The 20541-nt window shown below is 41.6% G+C and overlaps 1 protein-coding gene and 2 long non-coding RNA genes across 7 annotated transcripts in view; 2 read left to right on the plus strand and 1 right to left on the minus strand.

Moving 5' to 3' along the window:
* Positions 1–153: 153 nt before the first annotated feature.
* On the plus strand, positions 154–20429 carry LOC144330225 (uncharacterized). Its single transcript, XR_013396211.1, has 2 exons — positions 154–263; positions 18919–20429. It is a non-coding gene; the product is annotated as an uncharacterized LOC144330225 (long non-coding RNA).
* Positions 8467–20541, minus strand: part of BAZ1A (bromodomain adjacent to zinc finger domain 1A) — a 129282-nt gene continuing 117207 nt past the window's right edge. For 3 of the 5 annotated variants that reach the window (XM_028851493.2, XM_028851492.2, XM_028851491.2), the window contains 4 exons: positions 17749–18215; positions 15019–15161; positions 10712–10799; positions 8467–9455 (listed from right to left, as the gene is read on the minus strand). In XM_028851493.2, coding sequence (XP_028707326.1) covers positions 9259–9455; positions 10712–10799; positions 15019–15161; positions 17749–18215 — 895 coding nt within the window. In that variant the 3' untranslated portion in view covers positions 8467–9258. The remainder of the gene's footprint in view (positions 9456–10711; positions 10800–15018; positions 15162–17748; positions 18216–20541) is intronic. The other 2 variants (XR_013396176.1, XR_003731558.2) reach the window with 1 other exon arrangement.
* LOC144330223 (uncharacterized) lies at positions 13721–17713 on the plus strand. The gene is made up of 2 exons (XR_013396209.1): positions 13721–13938; positions 17395–17713. It is a non-coding gene; the product is annotated as an uncharacterized LOC144330223 (long non-coding RNA).

Genomic DNA, 20541 nt, shown 5'->3' on the forward strand with positions numbered 1-20541 from the left:
GTGTCGCCTTACCCTGGAAGCACAAGGAGTCAGGGAACTCCCTCCCCTAGCCAAGGGAAGCACTAAGGGACTCTGCCGTGAGGAACACTGCACTCCAGCATAGATACTGCGCCTTTCCCATGGTCTTCACTTTTTTTTTTTTTTTCAAGACAGGGTCTTGCTCTGTCACCCAGGTTGGAGTACAGTGGCGCGATCTCAACTCCCTGCAACCTCCGCCTCCCAGGTTCAAGCAAGTCTCCTGTCTCAGCCTCCTGGGATTACAGGTGCGCACCACCATGCCCAGCTAATTTTTGTATTTTTAGTAGAGACGGGGTTTCACCATGTTGGCCAGGCTGGTCTCGAACTCCTGACCTCGTGATCCTCCTGCCTCAGCCTCCCAAAGTACTGGAGTTACAGGCGTGAGCCACCATGCCTGGCCGAGTGACATACATTTTTAGCTCTATTAAGAAAGAGTTCAAACTAAGAGTCTTTGATCTGCTAGGATTTCTAACATGTGAACTCTACATGCTTTCTGTAATTCTACTAGTTGTAGCCAAATTGTTCATAGTGAATCCATCAACTTCTAACTAGCTTTAGTTACAGATCTCTTGCCTCCTATTATTATACAGGATGGATTTTCAGATGCAGGTGTTCTTTTGATTTGTGGTTTGCCCATTTCCCTCCAAGAAGTTGTCAAAAATGGCCTGAACTGGTGGAACCTTTACCATAGTTTATGCTGAGATAGTATTATTATGCCAGTCAGTAAGTTAAACAAATGCAAGACTTTGAAGACTCTGACCTAGTTAGTTTAGACTTTAGAGTGAAAAAAGCTGAAATGAAATAGAGGAAGAGTATTAAGGAAGAAGCGTATAGCTTGGGGAAAAAGATATCTATTTTTTCATTCTGTTTATTGTATTCTTTTTTTCTCTCTCTCTCTTTTTTTTTTTTTAATCTCCTCTTTGACCCACATATTATCCAAAAGTATTTTGTTTAGTTTGGCGATTATCCTGCTATGTTTCCATTATTGATTTCTAGTTTGATTTCATTGTGGCCATAGATTACATTTTACAAAATTTCAGTTCTTTTAAATTTAAGGTTTGTTTTATGGCCCAGGATATGATCTATCTTGGTGTATGTTCTGTGGGAACTTGAAAAGAAATTGTGTTCTGTTGTTGGGTGGAAGGGTTTCTAAACCTAAATGTTACTGGTTGATGTTATTGTTTAGTTCTTTTATATCATTGCTGATTTTCTGCCTAGTTGTTCTAGTCATTGTTAAGAGGGAAGTGTTGAAGTCTCCATCTGTAATTGTAGGTTTGTCTATTTCTCCTTTCAGTTCTATCAGCTTTTGCTTCATATGTTTTGTGGCCCTAAATGCATGCACACCTCAGATTAACATTCTTGGCTGAGTGCCATCATTGCTTACGCCTATAATTCCAGCACTTTGGGAGGCCGAGGGGGGTGGGTCGCTTGAGCTGGGGATTTTGAGACTAGCCTGGGTAACGTGGTGAAACCCCATCTCTACCAAAAATACAAAAACTAGCAAGACATGGTGCTGTGTGCCTGTGGTCCTAGCTACTCAGGAGACTGAGGTGGGAGGGTCACTTAAATTTGGGGAGGTTGAGGCTGCAGCGAGCTGAGATTGTGCCACTGCATTCCAGCCTGGTGACAGAGTGAGACCCTGTATTTAAAAAAAAAAAAAAAAATCCTCTGCACTCTATTTATTCAGCCCTCCCTACCCACAACTCATAGTTCTTGGCCAATCTCTTTTTTTTTTTTTTTTTTTTTTTTTTGAGACAGGGTCTCTGTCTAGTGTCCAGGTTGGAGTGCAATGACTGGATCTCAGCTTATTGCAACCACTACTTCCTGGGTTCAAGTGATACTTCTGCTTCAGCCTCCCAAGTAGCTGGGGCCACAGGCGTAAGCCACCACTCCTGGCTAATTTTTGTATTTTTTGTAGAGACAGTGTTTCACCATATTGCCCAGGCTGATCTCGAACTCCCGAGCTCAAATGATCCTCCTACCTCAGCCTCCTAAAGTGCTGAGATTAGAGGTGTGAGCCACTCCACCCAGCCTAGATAACTTCTTTTTTAAATTTATTTTTGTTTTTTGAGACAGTCTCGCTCTGTGGCCCGGGTTGGAGTGCAGTGGCATGATCTCGGCTCACTGCAACCTCCGCTTCCCGGGTTCACGCCATTTTCCTGCCTCAGCCTCCCGAATAGCTGGGACTACAGGTGCCCACCACCACTCCCGGCTAATTTTTGTATTTTTAGTAGAGACGGGTTTTCACCATGTTAGCCAGGATGGTCTCGATCTCCTGACCTTGTGATCCGCTCACTTTGGCCTCCCAAAGTGCTGGGATTACAGGCGGGAACCCCCGCGCCTGGCCTTTTTTTTTTCTTTTCTTTTTGGAGAAAGAGTCTCACTCTTGTTGCCCAGGCTGGAGTGCAATAGTGTAATCTTGGCTCACTGCAACCTCTGCCTCTGCGTTCAAGTGATTCTCCTGCCTCAGCCTCCTGAGTAGCTGGGATTACAGGTGCATGCCACCGTGCTCGGCTAATTTTTGTAGTTTGAGTAGAGATGGGGTTTCACCATGTTGGCCAGGCTGGTCTTGAACTCCTGACCTCAAGTGATCCACCCGCCTCGGCCTCCTAAAGTGCTGGGATTACAGGCATGAGCCACCGCACCTGGCTGACAGTTTTGTTCTTGAACAAAACTTGAACAGTTTGTTCCTGAAAAATACTGTGTCATTTCTTTCTCCCACCATTTTCTACTGTGTTCTGATTGATTTCTCCTTATAGGTAGAATGTCACTTATTTTATGCTGGCTATTTTCAAGATTTTTTTGTCTTTAGCTTTCAGAAAATTAATTATAATGTCTTGGCATGGATTTCTTTGGGTTTATCCTTTTCAGAGTTTGCTCAGCTTCTTGAATCTGTGGGTTGTCTCTTGGGGAATTTTGAGTCGTTTCTTTGAGGGCTTTTTTAGTCCCACCTTTTTTCTCCTCTCCTTTGGCAGCTCTGATGACATGAATGTTAGTTTTCTTTGTTATAGTTCCCTAAGGTCCTGTTCAATTTTGTACAATTTGTTTGTTCTGTTGCTCAGATTGGGTAATATGTATTGTTCCACTTTCTAGTTTACTGCTTCTTTCCTCTCTCTCCTCCATTCTCCTGTTGAGTCCATCCACTGAGATTTTTTTTTTTTTTTTGGTTATTGTGCCCTAAATTTTCCATTTGGTTCTTCTTCATATCTTCTGTATTCTGAGACTTTGCATTTCTTTGCTGAATGCGGTAGGCAGAATGGCCCTCCAAAGATATCCATGTCATAATCCCTGGAACTGCGAATATGTTACTTTGTGTGGCAAAAGAAACTTTAAAAATGTGCTTGAGGATTTGAACAGGGAGATTAGCTTGGATTGCCTGGTGGGTGCAATCTAATTACATGGGTCCTTAAAATAGAGAACCTTTCCTGCTTGTGGTTAGAGGAAGATGCGACAGAAAGGCACAGAGATGTAATGTTGCTGGCTTTGAAGATGGAGGAAGAGGGCCACATGCCAAGGAACGTGGGTAGGAGCTGGAAGGAGTGAGGAAATAGATTCTCCCTTAGGGTCTCTAGAAAGTAACAGCCTTGTGGACAAATTGATTTAGCCCAGTTAGGACCCATGTCAGACTTCTAACCTACAGCTAACAAATCTGCATTAAGCTGGTGAATTTGTGGTGATTTGTCATGGCAGCAATAGGAAACTAGTACACTGAAGCTACTTTATTTGTTTCAGGGATGTTCATAATTGCTCATTGAAACATTTTCATCATGGCTGCTTTAAAATCTTTGTCAAATTATTCTAACATGTCATTTTGGTGTTGGCATTTTTTTTTCATTCAGTTTGATATCTTGGTTCTTGGTATGAATGATTTTTTTTTTTTTGAGACAGAGTCTTGCTCTGTCACCCAGGCTGGAGTGCAGTGGCCGGATCTCAGCTCACTGCAAGCTCCGCCTCCCGGGTTTATGCCAGGTATGAATGATTTTTTATTGAAATGCAGACATTTTTATATTGTTATGAGCCTTTTATTTTTTGTTGCAAAAAAATAAAAACAGTCTATAACAACATGAAAAATATGAAAATGTCTGGGTCTCAATCTGTCATTCAGGCTGGAGTGCAGTGGCTTGCTCTTGGCTCACTGCAACCCCCACCTCCCATGCTCAAGCGATTCTCCTACCTCAGCCTCCCGAGTAGCTGGGACCACAGGCGTGTGCCAGCATGCCCAGCTAATTTTTGTATTTTTTGTAGAGACAGGGTTTTGCCATATTGCCCAGGCTGGTCTCGAACTCCTGGGTTTGGCCCACTTTGGCCTCCCAAAGTGCTGGGATTACACTCATGAGCCACCATGCCCAGCCCATGATGAGACTATATCTTATTTAAACCTAGTTTTACCTGGCTTGCTCTGACAGCATTCTGGCAAAGAAAGCCGGGTTGCTTCCTTGTGACTGCCAGATACAAGTAGAAGTCCAAGTTCTCCTGTCAGCCTCCTTGACACCAGAAAGGGGGTGATCCTTGCTGTTGGTGGGCAGTTGTGAGAATCAGCCCTCCAGACGGTCTGTACTGACACTGGGAGGGATTGGGGGTGTCTCATTTCTGCCAGCAGGGATGAAAGGCCTGGTTCCTTACTTGGCCTTTCTTGTTCCTTACTTCTCTGACACCACCCCAGTGGGTGCACTGTTCTGCCTCATTTTATGCTTCTGAGGATGGAAGTGGTGGACTCCCTGCTTGTTCTTTGTTGGTGTGGATATGGGTAGGGCCAGTTTTTTTTTTTTTTTTTTTTTTTTTTTTTTTGTGGTGTGTGGCTGGGATAGTGGTTTTTGTCTAGGTTTTCTGTCTTCTTAGGCTGCCCCTGTCCTAGGTCTTTGGCTAGCGAGGCTTTTGTTGTGGCTTTACACTTTGTCTGTGCCACTTGGCTTTTTTAAGTTGCCCCTTCTTTAGCATCAAGTCTGATATATGAGTCAAAAAGAAAACTTAGGGAACTTACCACTGTCTTTCCTCTGGTCCCAAGGTCCTTTAGTCAGTTTGACTTATTGTCACCTTTCAGTCTTATTTTTGTTTTATATAGAACGTCCAGGGTTTTTAGTTATACTGAGTGGGAGGAATAGGAGAGAAGATGCCTACTTTGTCTTACCAGAAGTGAAAGTCTGTCTAAAGACCACTTATTTAAATTTTTTTTTGAGATGGAGTCTTGCTCTGTCACCCAGGCTGGAGTGGCGTGGTGCGATTTCGGCTCACTGCAACCTCTGCCTCTTCGGTTCAAGTAGCTGGGATTACACAGGCATGTGCCACCACACCTGGCTAATTCTGTATAATAAGAGATGGGGTTTCGCCATGTTGGCCAGGCTGGTCTTGAACTCCTGACCTCAGGTGATCTGCCTGCCTCGGCCTCCTAGTGCTGGGATTACAGGCGTGAGCCACCACACCCTGACCTGGGACCACGTGTTTTTTTTTTAATTTGCAGTGAGCCCAGAGTAGCCAGGACCACTTTTTAAAGCAGATTTTCTCCTAGGTTTTTGGACTACATATTGGCAGATTTTTTTCCAGCACACATTTTCAATAAAGGTATACTCCTATGTGGGTTCCAGTTTTATGTGGGTTTTCAGCTCAATCCTGATATGAGTGAGTCCCAGGGCCTATCTCCTGTCTCCACACAGGTTTTAAAACCTAAGTCCCTGGAATGTTGAGACTATCTCCCCTTAATGGGCTGTGGCACCTGCCACTCCACAACCAGGAGAGCATCGGCTTCAGCTCATGTGACTACTAGAATAGTTTGTCTCTCAAGTGCACTTAGCTATGAATTTAATCAGATAAGATGCTTGTAGTATTTTACTTAGCATTTCTAGGTATTTAAACAATTTAGGCTGGGCACGGTGACTCATGCCTGTAACCCCAGCACTTTGTGGGGCTGAGGCGGGCAGATCAGCTGAGGTCAGGAGTTTGAGACCAGCCTGGCCAACATGGTGAAATCATGTGTCTACTAAAAATACAAAAATTAGCTGGGCATGGTGGTGGGCGCCTGTAATCCCAGCTACTTGGGAGGCTGAGGTAAGAGAACTGCTTGAACCTGGGAGGCGGAGGTTGCAGTGAGCCGAGATCGCGCCATTGCACTCCAGCCTGGGGGACAAGAACAAAACTTTGTCTCAATTAAAAAAAAAAAAAATTTAATTTAGGCTGGGCATGGTGATTCATGCCTATACTCCCAGAACTTTGGAAGACTGAGGTGGGAGGACAGCTTGAAGGCAGGAGTTCAAGAGCAGCCTGGGCAACATAGCAAGATTTCATCTCTACAAAAAATTTTAAAATTAGCTGGGCATGGTGGCATGCACTTTAGTCCTAGTTACTGGGGAGACTGAGGCAGGAAGATTGTTTGAACTCAGGAGTTTTGAGGCTGTAGTGAGCTATAATTGAGCCACTGCACTCCAGCCTGGGCAACAGAGTAAGACCCTGTTTCATAAATAAATCAATACATTTACCACTGTAATTATCTTTTTAAAAATTTTTTTTGAGATAGGGTCTTACACTATCTCACTATCACTGCTCACTGTAGCTTCAGCCTCCCAGGCTCAAGCAATTCTCCCACCTCTGCCTCCTGCATAGCTGGGACCACAGGTGTGCACCACACTGGGCTAATTTTTTGCAGAGACAGGGTTTTGCCATATAGCCCAGGCTGATCTCAAACTCCTGGGCTGAAGCGATTTGCCTGCCTCAGCCTCCCAAAGTGCTGGGATTACAGGTGTGATTTAATCATCTTAAAGTGTACAATTCGTTGGCATTAAGTATACATTGTTGTGCAACTATCATCACTATCCATTTCCAGGACTGTTCATCATCTCAAACAGAAACTCTCTTCTGGGTGTTTTTAACAGGTTTTTAGGTTATTTGCTTCCTCCTGGTGAAGTGGAGGTAGAAAGACATTTCAGGCAGAAAGCACAGCAAGTCAGAGGGCGTAGTCTTACAAGAGTCCCAATATCCAGAAACAATAGAGTCCAGTGTGCAGGAACTAATACATAGGTGATATAGTGCAAGGTGATAGATGAGGCCTGCAGAACGGTGTCAGATCATGCAGGACAAGATAAATCCCATTGTAGGTGATGGGGAAAAGAATTTTACAAATAAGTTGAGACGAGGTGCAGTGGCTCATGCCTCTAATCCAGCACTTTGGGAGGCCGAGGCCGGTGGATCACTTGAGGTCAGGAGTTCGAGATCAGCCTGGTCAATATGGTGAAACCCTGTCTCTACTAAAAATACAAAAAATTAGCTGGATGTGGTGGCACATGGCTGTAATCCCAGCCACTCGGGAGGCTGAGGCAGGAGAATCACTTGAACCCAGGAGGTGGAGGTTGCAGTGAGCCAAGATCATGCCACTGCACTCCAGCCTGGGCAACGCAGCCAAGACCCCATCTCAAAGAAAAAAAAAACAAAAGAAAGAAAAAAAAAGAAAAAATTAAGGTAATGTCTTATTTTAACTCAGTCTGAGAAATGGTAAATAAATTGCAAATTTTATGACTTGCAGATTGAATAATTTCATAGTTGGTCAGAAATAGTTCCTTAGTGTTAATTGTGTAGAAGAAAAGCTAACATAAAAATTGCTTGTTATTAACATTAAAAAATGAAGAATATTGACCGGGCACAGTGGCTCACACCTGTAATCCCAGCACTTTGGGAGTTCAAGGCAGGCAGATCACTTTGAGCTCAGGAGTTCAAGACTAGTCTGGGCAACACAGCAAGACCCTGTCTCTATTCTAAAAAAATTAAAATTTTATTTTAAAAAAATGAAGAATATTAAGTAATCAGATAATTTACTATTAAAATGTAATTGTATTTTCAGAATTGTCTTGATATTTAAATGCTATTAAGTAAAATTTTCTAAGAAATTTAATTATGGCATATAAAATTATACAAATATATCAAAAGTTACAGTTGTAGATATATTCATGTGAAGAATCTAGAAAACTGATAATCTCAAACTACATGAGAAAGATGGATACACTTCCATGTAAATTAAATAATAATGCAGTATCCTCAGGATTTTAAGGAAACAGAGGGAAGGTTCTCTCTCCCGCCTACCAAAAAGTCCTAGAGAATAGGGAAGACACCTGCCTTTTGCATCCTCAAAAGGAAAAGTAGGCTACAAAACTGAAGCCCCTGTATGTCTTCCAAACCTAAGAAATATCTCCTTTTATGTGTATATATGCATAAAAACTTCAATTTCCAGAGTGTTTCTCAACTACGTAAGTGTATTCCAAACTTTCTCTCCTCTTTTTAATAAGAATCCATGCACATCATGCTACTGTTTTTGATAAGCTGGATCTGACTCCTCAAGGGTTTGGGCAGAAAAAGCAGCAAATTACTGCTATAGAGACTCAGGTACAACAAAACGTTGGTTCCTATCGTCTGTTTGTATCACGTGCAAAAGTCCAAATCTGATTGTAAAGATTACAGAATTCTAGATTTCTTGAAAAAATGTTATTTTATTTGTACAGTTAAAAAGTTGTACATAGAAACTTATAATACAGTTCTGTAAAGCTGAAAGAACTGTCAGGGAAAAGGGAGGGTGTTACTTTTTTTGATTGATCATTAAGGAAGTTAGAGGAATAAAAACACAGTAAAAGGTTTAAAACATTAAGGAACATTTTCCAGGTACAAATTTTATAAATACAAAACAAATTCACAAATTACTTTCAATACTAAATAAATATCTCATTAACAAACTTGGACTTAATACCTGCAGCCAGCACTGGTACAGCACTTCAAGGATATGAGATTGGATTCATTCATGTATAGTGTTGAAAGAATGTACTCATTAAACAATTAAGACATAAACACCTTTTCTAAACTGTGCTATAGCAGAAGACTCATCCATGTAGATAACTCTCCCTTAATACCACAACTTTACAAAAAATCATCAATAACAAAATAAGTCATGGGTGAAAAAATATTTTCCAAGATCTCTGGACACATGAATGATCTCAAAAATGTACAACAACCTCTGTAAACCAGTACTGTATCCAATACATCTATCAAACTTACTAGATACTGAACAAAACTGTAGCAAAGGACATCTTTCCTACATTCTCCTGAGTGCTTAATATTAAAACTGTGAATACAGTGCAGGCCACACTTTCATGTGGTTGATCAGCTGTTATTGCTTTATACATATATGTCTGCTTTAGAGCATGATTTAATGTTCCATTTTCATGAACAATTTGTTTTTCTTCAAATATATCCTTTAGAAGGACAAACTTAGATTCGTGACTTTTTCGCAGCCGGTGGTGTGCTAACTTGGTCCACATTACTGGGTGTGATGTGGAGTCCAAGCTTTTGAGCCTGAATATGAAAAAATGCTTGAAGTCTAGTTCCAGCTTTTGCCTCACTTGTGTTACGAGGGTTGTATTCAAAGCAGTTCGAAAACATTAACTCAATATCATCAATAAACTCAGCTAGAAAGGGAAAGAGAGCAAAAAAGATTAGAATGAAACTACATAAATTGCAATAAATATAATTATTGTATCATATCTGGAAATCTTAATAAAATGGAAGCCCACTTTTTTCTTTAGAAAGAGAAGACTCTGGCTAGGCATGGTGGCTCACATCTGTAATCCCAGCACTTGGGAGGCTGAGGCAGGAGGATCACTTGAGCTCAGGAGTTCAAGACCATCCTGGGCAATATAGCAAAACCCCATCTCTACAAAAAATAGAAAAATTAGCCAGTTGTGGTGGTTCAAGCCTGTAATCCCAGGACTTTGGGAGGCCGAGGCGGGAGGATCATTTGAGGTCAGGAGTTCGAGACCAGCCTGGGCAAGACAGTGAAACTGCATCTCTACAAAAAATTAGCCAGGCATGCCAGGCACAGTGGCTCATGCCTGTAATCCCAGCACTTTGGGAGGCCGAGGCAGACAGATCACCTGAGGTCCAGGAGTTCGACAACAGCCTGGCCAACATGGTAAAACCCCATCTCTACTAAAAATACAAAAATAGCCAGGCGTGGTGGCAGGCATCTGTAATCCCAGCTACTCGGGAGACTGAGGCAGAAGAATCACTTGAACCTGGGAGGCAGAGGTTGCAGTGAGCCTAGACTGCGCCACTGCACTCCAGCCTGGGCCACAGAGCAAGACTCCATCTCAAAAAAAAAAAAAAAAAAAAAAAAGGAGAGGCATGGTGGCCTGCACCTGAGGTCCCAGCTACTTGGGAAGCTGAGGTGGGAGGACAGCTTGAGTATGTGGGGTCAAGGCTGCAGTGAACCAAAATTTTGCCTCTGCACTCCAGCCTGGGCAACAGAGTGAGACCTGTCTCAAAAAAAAAAAAAAAAAAAAAAAAGAAGAAGAAAAGAAAAAAGATTCTGAAACAAGGTAGCAGAACTGAGGCTTAAAACTGTTTAACTGTAAATACTTAAAAATTGTTTTATTGAAACTATCCAATTATGTGATCATATACATTATGTGATTATAAAGAACTTCTTTGAGTAAGATCAGATCTATAAAATATCTTTAACTTACTTGATCCTAATTCACCTTTCATCCCCACATACACTATTAAGTACTTGTGGAACCTCATGGGATGCCATCTACACAACTGCATCAAGACACATCCTTTTAATAAGAGAAAAACAGCCTCTACCTCTTTAAACAAAAATAAGTATCAAAGATGCTATAACAGAATGCCTTAGAAAAATAAATATCAAAGAAAAATTACTTACATGCTATTTTATATTCACATTTATTCACTTTTTCACGAATTATATTTAAGGCAATGGGCTTTTTGATGATGTCATAGTAGTCTGGGACCTGTAAAATAATTCAAATATCTCTCTCCACACAGAAAACTTAACTGGAAAGAAGTGTTCAAATAACTAAAAGTTTTGCACTAAAAAAGCAACTCAATATTAACCTCTGAATACTAGTGGTCTGCTAAAATCATGTAATATATTTTCAGTAAATACCATATTGTAGAAGCCTATGTGATATCATTAAAAATGTTAACAATTTATTGTGAAAAGAAAAAATGATCTTGCTCATGGCTCTCTCCCTTCTATGTAGATATATAGATATATATACACACATATGTCTATATAAGTATGTCTATAGATATCTTCTATATATATACACACACACACACACACCATTGTCGCCTGTGACCAAAAGAAAAAAAAATTTTTCAATGAGCATTACTGCATTTGTAATAATAAAATGTATGTAGCAAAGTGTAATTTAGGACAAAAATTACCCAGGCAAAATGAGTCAAACGAGTCAAACTAAGATTTAATTTTTTTATGCTATTCAATAGTAATTAATCCTTCTCATTCTTGCTCTAGAAATCTCCAAGTAGAATTCTGATGATGTCACTTCTTCATTCAGAAACCTTTACCTCACACTGGTGAGTGAGGCCCTTTATAATACATTTGTGTGTCTGAGACTTTCTAACCCAGCCTCATTCAAACCATCCACCATTCACCATATTCTCATTTCTGGGTGTCTACCGTATAGTATATATTCCTTTTTCCCTGAAACATCCTTACTCCATTTCTTACTGTTGAAATTCTTTCTTCAATGACCCGTTCCAAATAGTTCTCCTTAAAAAGCGTTCTAATTATTATTTTGTCCCTCTGAAATACTCAAATCAATCTCTGTGCTCTCTACTTCTGTAATACCATGATAACTTCTATTATCTAGGTCCTATTATCTAGGACCATAACACTGTTCTATCTTTGCTATATAACAGATCACATTCTGCCATATATATATATAACCTAACTACAACACCATCTCATATCCTTCAGTTTGATTACACCATCACTGTTACCTAAGAATACCTATCTTTTTTATTTTTCCTTTGGAGACAGGGTCTTGCCCTGTCACCCAGGCTGGAGTGTGGTGGTGGTATCTTGGCTCATTGCAACCTCCACCTTCCAAGCTCAAGTGATCCTCCTGCCTCAGATTCCCAAGTAGCGGAGACTAAAGTCATGCACCATCACACACAGCTAATTTTGTGTGTGTGTGTGTGTGTTTTTTGTAGAGTCAAGGTTTGACCATGTTGGTTAGGCTGGTCTCAAACTCCTGGGCTCAAGCGATCCACCTGCCTCAGCCTCCTAAACTGGTTTTTTTTTTTTTTTTTGAGACGGAGTCTCACTCTGTCGCCCAGGCTGGAGCGCAGTGGCACAATCTTGGGTCACTGCAAGCTCCACCTCCCGGGTTCATGACATTCTCCTGCCTCAGCCTCCCAAGTAGCTGGACTATAGGTGCCCGCCACCACACCTGGCTAATTTTTTGTTTTTTTAGTAGAGATGGGGGGTTTCACCATGTTAGCCAGATGGTCTCTATCTCTTGGCCTCGTGATCCACCCGCCTCAGCCTCCCAAAGTGCTGGGATTATAGGTGTTAGCCATTGCGCCCAGCCCCAAACTGTTGAGATTACAGGTGTGACACATGCACCCAGTCAGAATACCTATTTTTTTTTTTTTTTTTTTGAGACAGAGTCTTGCCCAGGCTGGGGTGCAATGGTGTGATCTTGACTCACTGCAACTTCTGCCTCCTGGGTTCAAGCGATTCTGCCTCAGCCTCCTGAGTAGCTGTGATTACAGGCATGCACCACCATGCTCAGCTAATTTTTGCATTTTTAGTAGAGATGGGGTTTCGCTATGTTGGCAAGGCTGGCTCCTGACCTTAGATGATCTACCGCCTTCGCCTCCCAAATTGTTGGGATTACAGGCGTGAGCCACTACACCTGGCCCAGAATACCTTTTATATCAGTGTTTCTCAAAATGTGCTCTCTGGACCAGGACCATCAGCATCATCTGGGGACTTGCCAGAAATCCAAGTGTCAGACATCATTCCAGACCTAATGAATCAAAAACTCTGGGGCTCAGGAATCTATGTTTTAGCAAGCCCTCCAAATGATTCTGATGCATGCAGTAGTTTGAGAACCACTGCTTTACATAAGAAAAATATGATTAATGGTACTCAATTAACTCTTCATATTCATTACATAGAACAAAAACATTGAGGTCATTGTAACACACCATCATTATTTATAAAGAATCAGTCATGGCTGACTCATTACATGGTGGCTCACGCCTGTAATCCCAGCACTTTGGGAGGCTGAGACACATGGATTACCTGAGGGTAGGAGTTCGAGACCAGCCTGGCCAACATGGTGAAACCCGTCTCTACTAAAAATACAAAAATTAGCCAGGTGTGGTGGCAGGTGCCTGTAATTCCAGCTACTCGGGAGGCTGAGGCAGGAGAATTGCTTGAACCCAGAAGGCGGAGGTTGTAGTGAGCCGAGACCGCGTCATTGCACTCCAACTGGACAACAAGAGCAAGACTCCATCTCAAAAAAAAAAAAAAAAAAAAAAAAAAAAAAAAAGGCTGGGTGCGCTGGCTCATGCCTGTAACCTCAGCACTTTGGGAGGCCAAGACGGGCAGACCACCTGAGGTCAGGAGTTCGAGAACAGCCTGGCCAGCATGGTGAAACCCCGTCTCTAATAAAAATACAAAAATTAGCTGGGTGTGGTGGCAGGCCCCTGTAATCCCAGCTACTCGGGAGGCTGAGGCAAGAGAATCGCTTGAACCCGGGAAGCGGAGGTTGCATTGAGCCGAGATCACGCCATTGTACTCCAGCCAGGGGACAAAAGCAAGACTTCATCTCCAGAAAAAAAAAAAAAAAAAGAATCAGTCACAAAATTAGAAGGGACTGAGCTGACTAACTCTATTGTTTTCTTTTCTTTTTTTTTTTTTTTTTTTTGAGATGGAGTTTCACTATTGTTGCCCAGGCTGGAGTGTGGAGTGCAATGGCACTATCTTGGCTCACTGCAACCCCTGCCTCCCGAGTTCAAGTAATTCTCCTGCCTCAGCCTCCTGAGTAGCTGGGACTACAGGCGCCTGCCACCACACCCGGCTAATTTTTTTGTATTTTTAGTAAAGATGGGGTTTCACTGTGGTAGCCAGTATGGTCTCGATCTCCTGACCTTGTGATTTGCCCACGTCGGCCTCCCAAAGTGCTGGGATTACAGGCATGAGTCACAGCGCCCAGCCAACTCTATTGTTTTCAATATAGGAACTGACATTAAAGACCAGTCTGGCAATGAAGTGAGACCCTGTCTCTTAAAAAAAAAAAAAAAAACAGGGCTGGGCGTGGTGGCTCACGCCTGTAATCCCAGCACTTTGGGAGGCCGAGGCGGGCGGATCATGAGGTCAGGAGATTAAGACCATCCTGGCCAACATGGTGAAACCCCGTCTCTACCAAAAATACAAAAAATTAGTCGGACGTGGTGGCATGCGCCTGTAGTCCCAGCTACTCGGGAGGCTGAGGCAGGAGAATCGCTTGAACCCGGGAGGCGGAGGTTGCAGTGAGCTGAGATCACGCCACTGCACTCTATGCACTCTAGCCTGGGCAACAGAGCGAGACTTCGCCTCAAAGGAAAAAAAAAAAAAAAAAAAAGCTGGACCTGGTGGCATGTGCCTGTAGTACCAACTACTCAAGTGGCTAAGTTGGAGGATCACTTGAGTTCAGGAGGTTGAGGCTGCAGCGAATCAAAGTATGCCACTGAACTCCAGCCTGGGTGACAGAAACCCTGCCTCTAAAAACACCTAAGAAATAGACATGGTCAGGTGCAGTGGCTCACGCCTGTAATCCCACCACCTTGGGAGGCCAAGGTGGGCAGATCACGAGGTCAGGAGTTCGAGACCAGACTGACCAACATGGTGAAACCCCGTCTCTACTAAAAATACAAATATTAGCCAGGTGTGGTGGTGTGCACCTGTAATCCCAGCTACTCAGGAGGCTGAGGCAGTAGAATCGCTTGAACCCGGGAGACAGAGCTTGCAGTGAGCCAAGATCACGCCACTGCCCTCCAGCCTAGGCGACAGAGCGAGACTCCTTCTCAGAAAAACAACAACAACAAAAAAAACTAGACAGTGAGTAACAGGTGTTTTGACTACTTCAAAGTTGTCACATGGACTAAATCAGATAATATACATGAATACATTTTATCAAGTCTAGTAATTACCTGGATTTTAGAAACAAGTTTCAAAAAAGGCCAGCTGTCATCATGTCGTACCAATTCTACAACAAGTTGTTCAAAAGCAGATAATTCATGAACTCCTCCCTGTCGGCCAGAACTCCTTCGACCCAGTGTCACAGGCGATGACTCTGAGTAAATAATTACAACATTTTAGGTGATAACAAAGCAAAATATTTGTTCACTACAAGCCAAACGGGATATATAAATACCAAATTCCAACAGAAAACAGACGCTCCATACACTGAGATGTTAACTATTTTCTGGGAGACACGAAAATCTGACCAAAATCAGACCAAATATTTGTTATTTCCTTTTTGATCTTAAAAATGTCCAATTGCATTACACATTCATTGGGAACAGATTTTCAGAGTGTAATGCAAAAGAAAAATCTAGAACACAAAGTTTTTGGATGATTTTTACTCAATTTTATTAAAAATACTTTTCAGCTACAGTTAACTGAAACTAAGCAATTCTCTAGTATTTCCTAAAGCATATCCTTCAGAAAGTAACCTCTTCAGATCTAGAAACTAGGCTTACATATAAATTACCTTGCATAACAGAAAAGCAATTTTCACTGGTAAAGTAAAAGATTATTCTTACAGATCTTAATTTTATTTATTTATTTAATTTAATTTAATTTAATTTAATTTTTGAGACGGAGTCTTGCTTTGTTGCCCAGGCTGGAGTGCAGTGGCATGATCTTGGCTCACTGCAACCTCTGCCTCCCGGGTTCAAGCGATTCTCCTGCTTCAGCCTCTCGAGTAGCTGGGATTACAGGTGCCTGCTACCACACCCAGCTAATTTTTGTATTTTTAGTAGAGATGGGGTTTCACCATGTTGGCCAGGCTGGTCTCGAACTCTTGACCTCAAGTTATCCGCCCACCTCGGCCTCCCAAAGTGCTGGGATTATAGGTATGAGCCACTGTGCTCAGCCACAGATCTTAATTTTAATGTCTAGATAATGTTCTAAAAGCAAAATGCTTTCTCACAGACCTAAGACAGGTATAGTATAATGAAATCTAAAGTATATGCATTGGTAGAAAGGGTAGTATAGTCCATATATATATTCAGATGTATAAATTCTCTCCTTGCGGTGTAGATCCACACATTTCCCCTTTTATTTCTCTTTAGTACTAGGCTTAGCCATTTCACAAATCAATGGAAACAAAAAAATTTTCTTCCTAGTTTTTTCAGTAAAAATGTTTCAAGTATATTATTTCTCCAAATAGCTTGGAGAATTGGGGAAAAGCAAAAGAGATAAGGGGATAGGAAAAGCTAAATTAGATCCTGACTGGTGCAAAATTATGACACTTCCCCTAAAAAACTTGACAATCTGGTGACTGCATTAACAGATTACGTGCCATTCTTTCACCAATGAATTCCTTAATCCTGCTGCATATCTGAATAATGCAATATAACGTTATCTAAAATTCTTTGAAGAACAGTGGTTTTTTTTTTTTTTGAGAAACAGTGGCATTTTTTGTGTTTAACTTCATTTAAAAAACAACAACAAAAAAAATAGGGCTGGGCTGGGTGCGGTGGCACACACCTATAATCCCAACATTTGGGAGGCCAAGGCAGGCAGATAACTTTGAGCTCAGGAGTGCAAGACCAGCCTGGGCAACTTGGCGAGACCCCATCTCTACAAAGAATACAAAAGCCAGGCTTGGTGGTGCATTCTTGTAGTCCCAGCTACTTGGGAGGCTGGGGCTGGAGGATTGCTTGAGCCGGGGAAGCAGAGGTTGCAGTGAGCTCAGATTGCGCCATTGTACAGCAGCCTGAGTGACTGGCATAATTAACAATAAAATTAAAAAATCAAAATTTTATTACCACTTACGTTAAAAACAAGGGAAAGGAAGAGATTATGAATCTCTTTATGAATAAAGAGATTAGTCTATGAATAATGATTACTATAAACAAAAATGAGAATTAAAAAGACAGCTGAGGCCGGGTGCAGTGGCTCACACCTATAATCCCAGCACTTTAGGATGCCGAGGCGGGTGGATCACCTGAGGTCAGGAGTTCAAGACCAGCCTGGCCAACATGGCGAAACCAACCGTCTCTACTAAAAATACAAAAATTAGCCGGGTGTGATGGCGCATACCTGTAATCCTGCTACTTGGGAGGCTGGGGCAGGAGAATCGCTTGAACCCAGGAGGCAGAGGTTGCAGTGAGCCGAAATCACACCACTGCACTCCAGCCTGGGAAACCGAGCTAGACTCTGTCAATCAATCAAATAAAAAATAAAAAGACAGCTGGTCATCACTTCCTAAAAATATTACTGCTTCCAACTCTCCCTTTCCCCCAAATTCAGTATTTGAGATGGGAACCTTACCAAATTATCTGATGTAGCTTGTCTAGGTGATGCTGAGTTTGTGTGTTTTGAAGGAGGAAAAGGTAGGAGAGAGTGAAATGTGTTACAATGTAGTATCCTGACACTGGTGAAATATTGGCCAAATATCTCCATTAAAAACAGAACGTCATGTGCAAGTTTATTACCCTGCTTCACTAGTAGAAACACTAGTAATATAATTTACCTTTATTCATTAAATAGTTGCCCCTTCAATGACTATTATGCTTCAGGTCAGATTGTTCCCTAATAACTTTGTGTATCTTAGTGACAGACTTTAAAAAATGATCCAAAGTATCTCAACATTCAGTATTTCCAAATTATTCAATCTTTCTAGGGAAGGAAGAGTTTAGATTTCTTCATACCTGGAGATTGTCTTTTTCTGCATCTTCTTGTGGATTCACTCTCTTGGAGAGAAAGTTTTGAAGCAACATTTAAAGATCTTGACTGCTCACTTGACTTTGTGGCAATGACTCTGAAGTTAGGGAAGTTGGGACTATTTTCTGGTGTATTATTAGCACTTTTCCTGCCTCTGCGTTTTCTACGAGGACTAAGCAATTCCACAAATACATCTGCTTGCAGTGGGCCATGACTGTGGCGAGTAGAACGACTGGCAATTCTTAAAGATTTTGTTTCTGTAGGAGGAGCAGAGCTTATCTTTCTTAGGCTTCTACCAGTTTTAGAAGAAACAGTTGTTTTGGGTGTGCTCTGCTGACTCCTTGAAGGGTATCTTCCAGGTTCTTGTCGCTGGCCACGACTTGAGAAAGAAGAGCTAAGTTTCCCTCTTGTTTTAACGGGCAATCTAACTTGTGGTCTTCCTCGTTTGGGTAGGCTATAAATATTGTTAGAAAACACAATTATTGTACAGAGCAATGAACACATGATTAGCTTTATTCTCCTTGTTGTATTTAGCCAATGAGTTTATATAAATTTTCTATATAAACTGAGACTTATCCTAGACTCAATTCCTTAGAGAGTCAATAAGTTTTAAGTTTTCAAGGGAATCTAAAATGTGCTTTCATTTATTTCTTTGAAATGTGAAGAGAATTATCTGCAAAGAGAATATTTTATAGTTTCTTTTCTTTTTGAGACAGAGTATCACTGTCACACAGGCTGGCGTGCAGTAGCACGATCACAGCTCACTGCAGCCTGACCTCCCTGTGATCAGGTGCTCCTCCCATCTCAGACTCCTGAGTAGCTAGGTGTGCCCCACCATGCCTGGCTAATTTTTGTAGTTTTTTGTAGAGATGGGGTTTTGCTATGTTGCCCAGGCTGGTCTCAAACTCCTGGACTCAGGCGATCTGCCTGCCTCGGCCTCCCAAAGTGCTGGGATTAGAGGCATGAGCCACCATGCCCAGTTGATTATCTTCTTGGTAACTTCAGGACATCATTATGAAAATTAAGCGCTAAATTCTGATAAATTGTAATAAAATGCTCAGGAGAACCAACAAATAGACTTAGTCAATCATGTTGGAAAACTTAAAAAGTAATGAAGTAATCTTAAAATGAAATTCTTTTGTTTCTTTTTGCTACAGGAGACTACCACTTTTCATTATCATTGATACTGAGGTAACCTACAGTTTTAGCCAATGGCTGTCAATGAAGTGGGCCTTGAACCTGTGGTTCCTGAATACCACGCCAAGAACCTCTCTGTTGTCTTCTGATTCTGACTATAAAACTATATTTAATCTTTTAACTGTCCTTAATTAAAAGAATGCAACACCTCCATTAACTCATTATCCCTCTCCCCATATACCTGGACTTCCAGTTTATCCCATGTACTTGCAAGAATTTTCCACATTCTTTATTATCTTTATGCCTAACATAATATTGCCTTCACAAGCTACAGGAAAGATGGCTCTTCTAGCTGGTATTTCTTAAAACTTTGTTTAAAACAGATGTGGTGGCTCTATCTTAACTTCTCCAACTGTGGTCCTTTTGTACTTTGACAGTTCTAGGTTGCCTTGCTTCATACTCATTTTCCTGCTTCCACAAGAATGGGTTTCAAATGTTTAAAAAACCACAAGCCGGGGGGAGGGGGATGATAAGAACAAGGAGCACAATGACTTCCCTGATGTGACTGGCTATGGTCAGGCCTGCTGACAGAAAACCCCTAGTAGATCTGTCTAGCTTATAGCTACCGGTTAGACATAGGCACACCTCATTATATATAGTGCTTTGGGCTTCACTGCATGCTACAATTATAAAGTTTTTCTTTTTTTTTTTTTTTTATTAAACAAACTGAAGGTTTGTGGCAATTCTGCCTCAAGCAAGTTTATTGGCATAATTTTTCCAACAGCATGAGCTCACTTTTTGTGTCTCTGTCAGATGACTGTTAGCATATTTTAGCAATACATTATTTTTAAATTAAGGTATAGAAATGTACACTTAGGAGACTATAGTGTAATGTAAACATAATTTTTATATGCCCTGGGAAACCAAAAAAATTTGTAACTTGCTTTATTGCTGTGGTCTGCAACTGAAACGGCAATATCTTTGAGGTACGCCTGTATATCTACCTTGTGGATATAAATATCCCTTTATTTCAGCCCTCAACCAGAGGTTCAAGTAAGGGGAGACTGCCCCAGTGTTGCCACAGAAGGAATATCCAGGCTCCACAGTCATTCACTAGGCCTGAATGACACAGCATGCTAAGCTGCAGAATACTTAGTTATATGGTAGTATAGAAGCTGTTTCCAGGTGCTAAGGTGGCAGAAGTATAAAAATACAGTGTGCTTCTTGGCATTTGTCACTCTGAGATTCCCCAAATTATCAATACTCCCTTGGGAATATTTTTGAATGTTTATAATACATAAAAAGCAAGGGTAACTTCAGGCCACTATACGTTCGTTTTTTCATTTGTTTTGAGATGGAGTCTCGCTCTTGTCACCCAGACTGGAGTGCAATGGCGTGATCCGTTAGCTCACTGCAACCTCCGCCTCCTGGGTTCAAGCAGTTCTCCTACCTCAGCCTCCTGAGTAGCTGGGATTACAGGTGCCCAACACCCTGGCTAATTTTTCTATTTTTAGTAGAGACGGGGTTTCACCATGTTGGCCAGGCTGGTCTCAAACTCTTGACCTTAGGTGATCTGCCTGCCTCGGCCTCCTAAAGTGCTGGGATTACAGGCATGAGCCACCGTGCCCAGCCTATGTATTAGT

Source organism: Macaca mulatta, chromosome 7 (assembly GCF_049350105.2).
Source record: "Macaca mulatta isolate MMU2019108-1 chromosome 7, T2T-MMU8v2.0, whole genome shotgun sequence".
In the NCBI taxonomy this organism is placed as follows: domain Eukaryota; kingdom Metazoa; phylum Chordata; class Mammalia; order Primates; family Cercopithecidae; genus Macaca; species Macaca mulatta.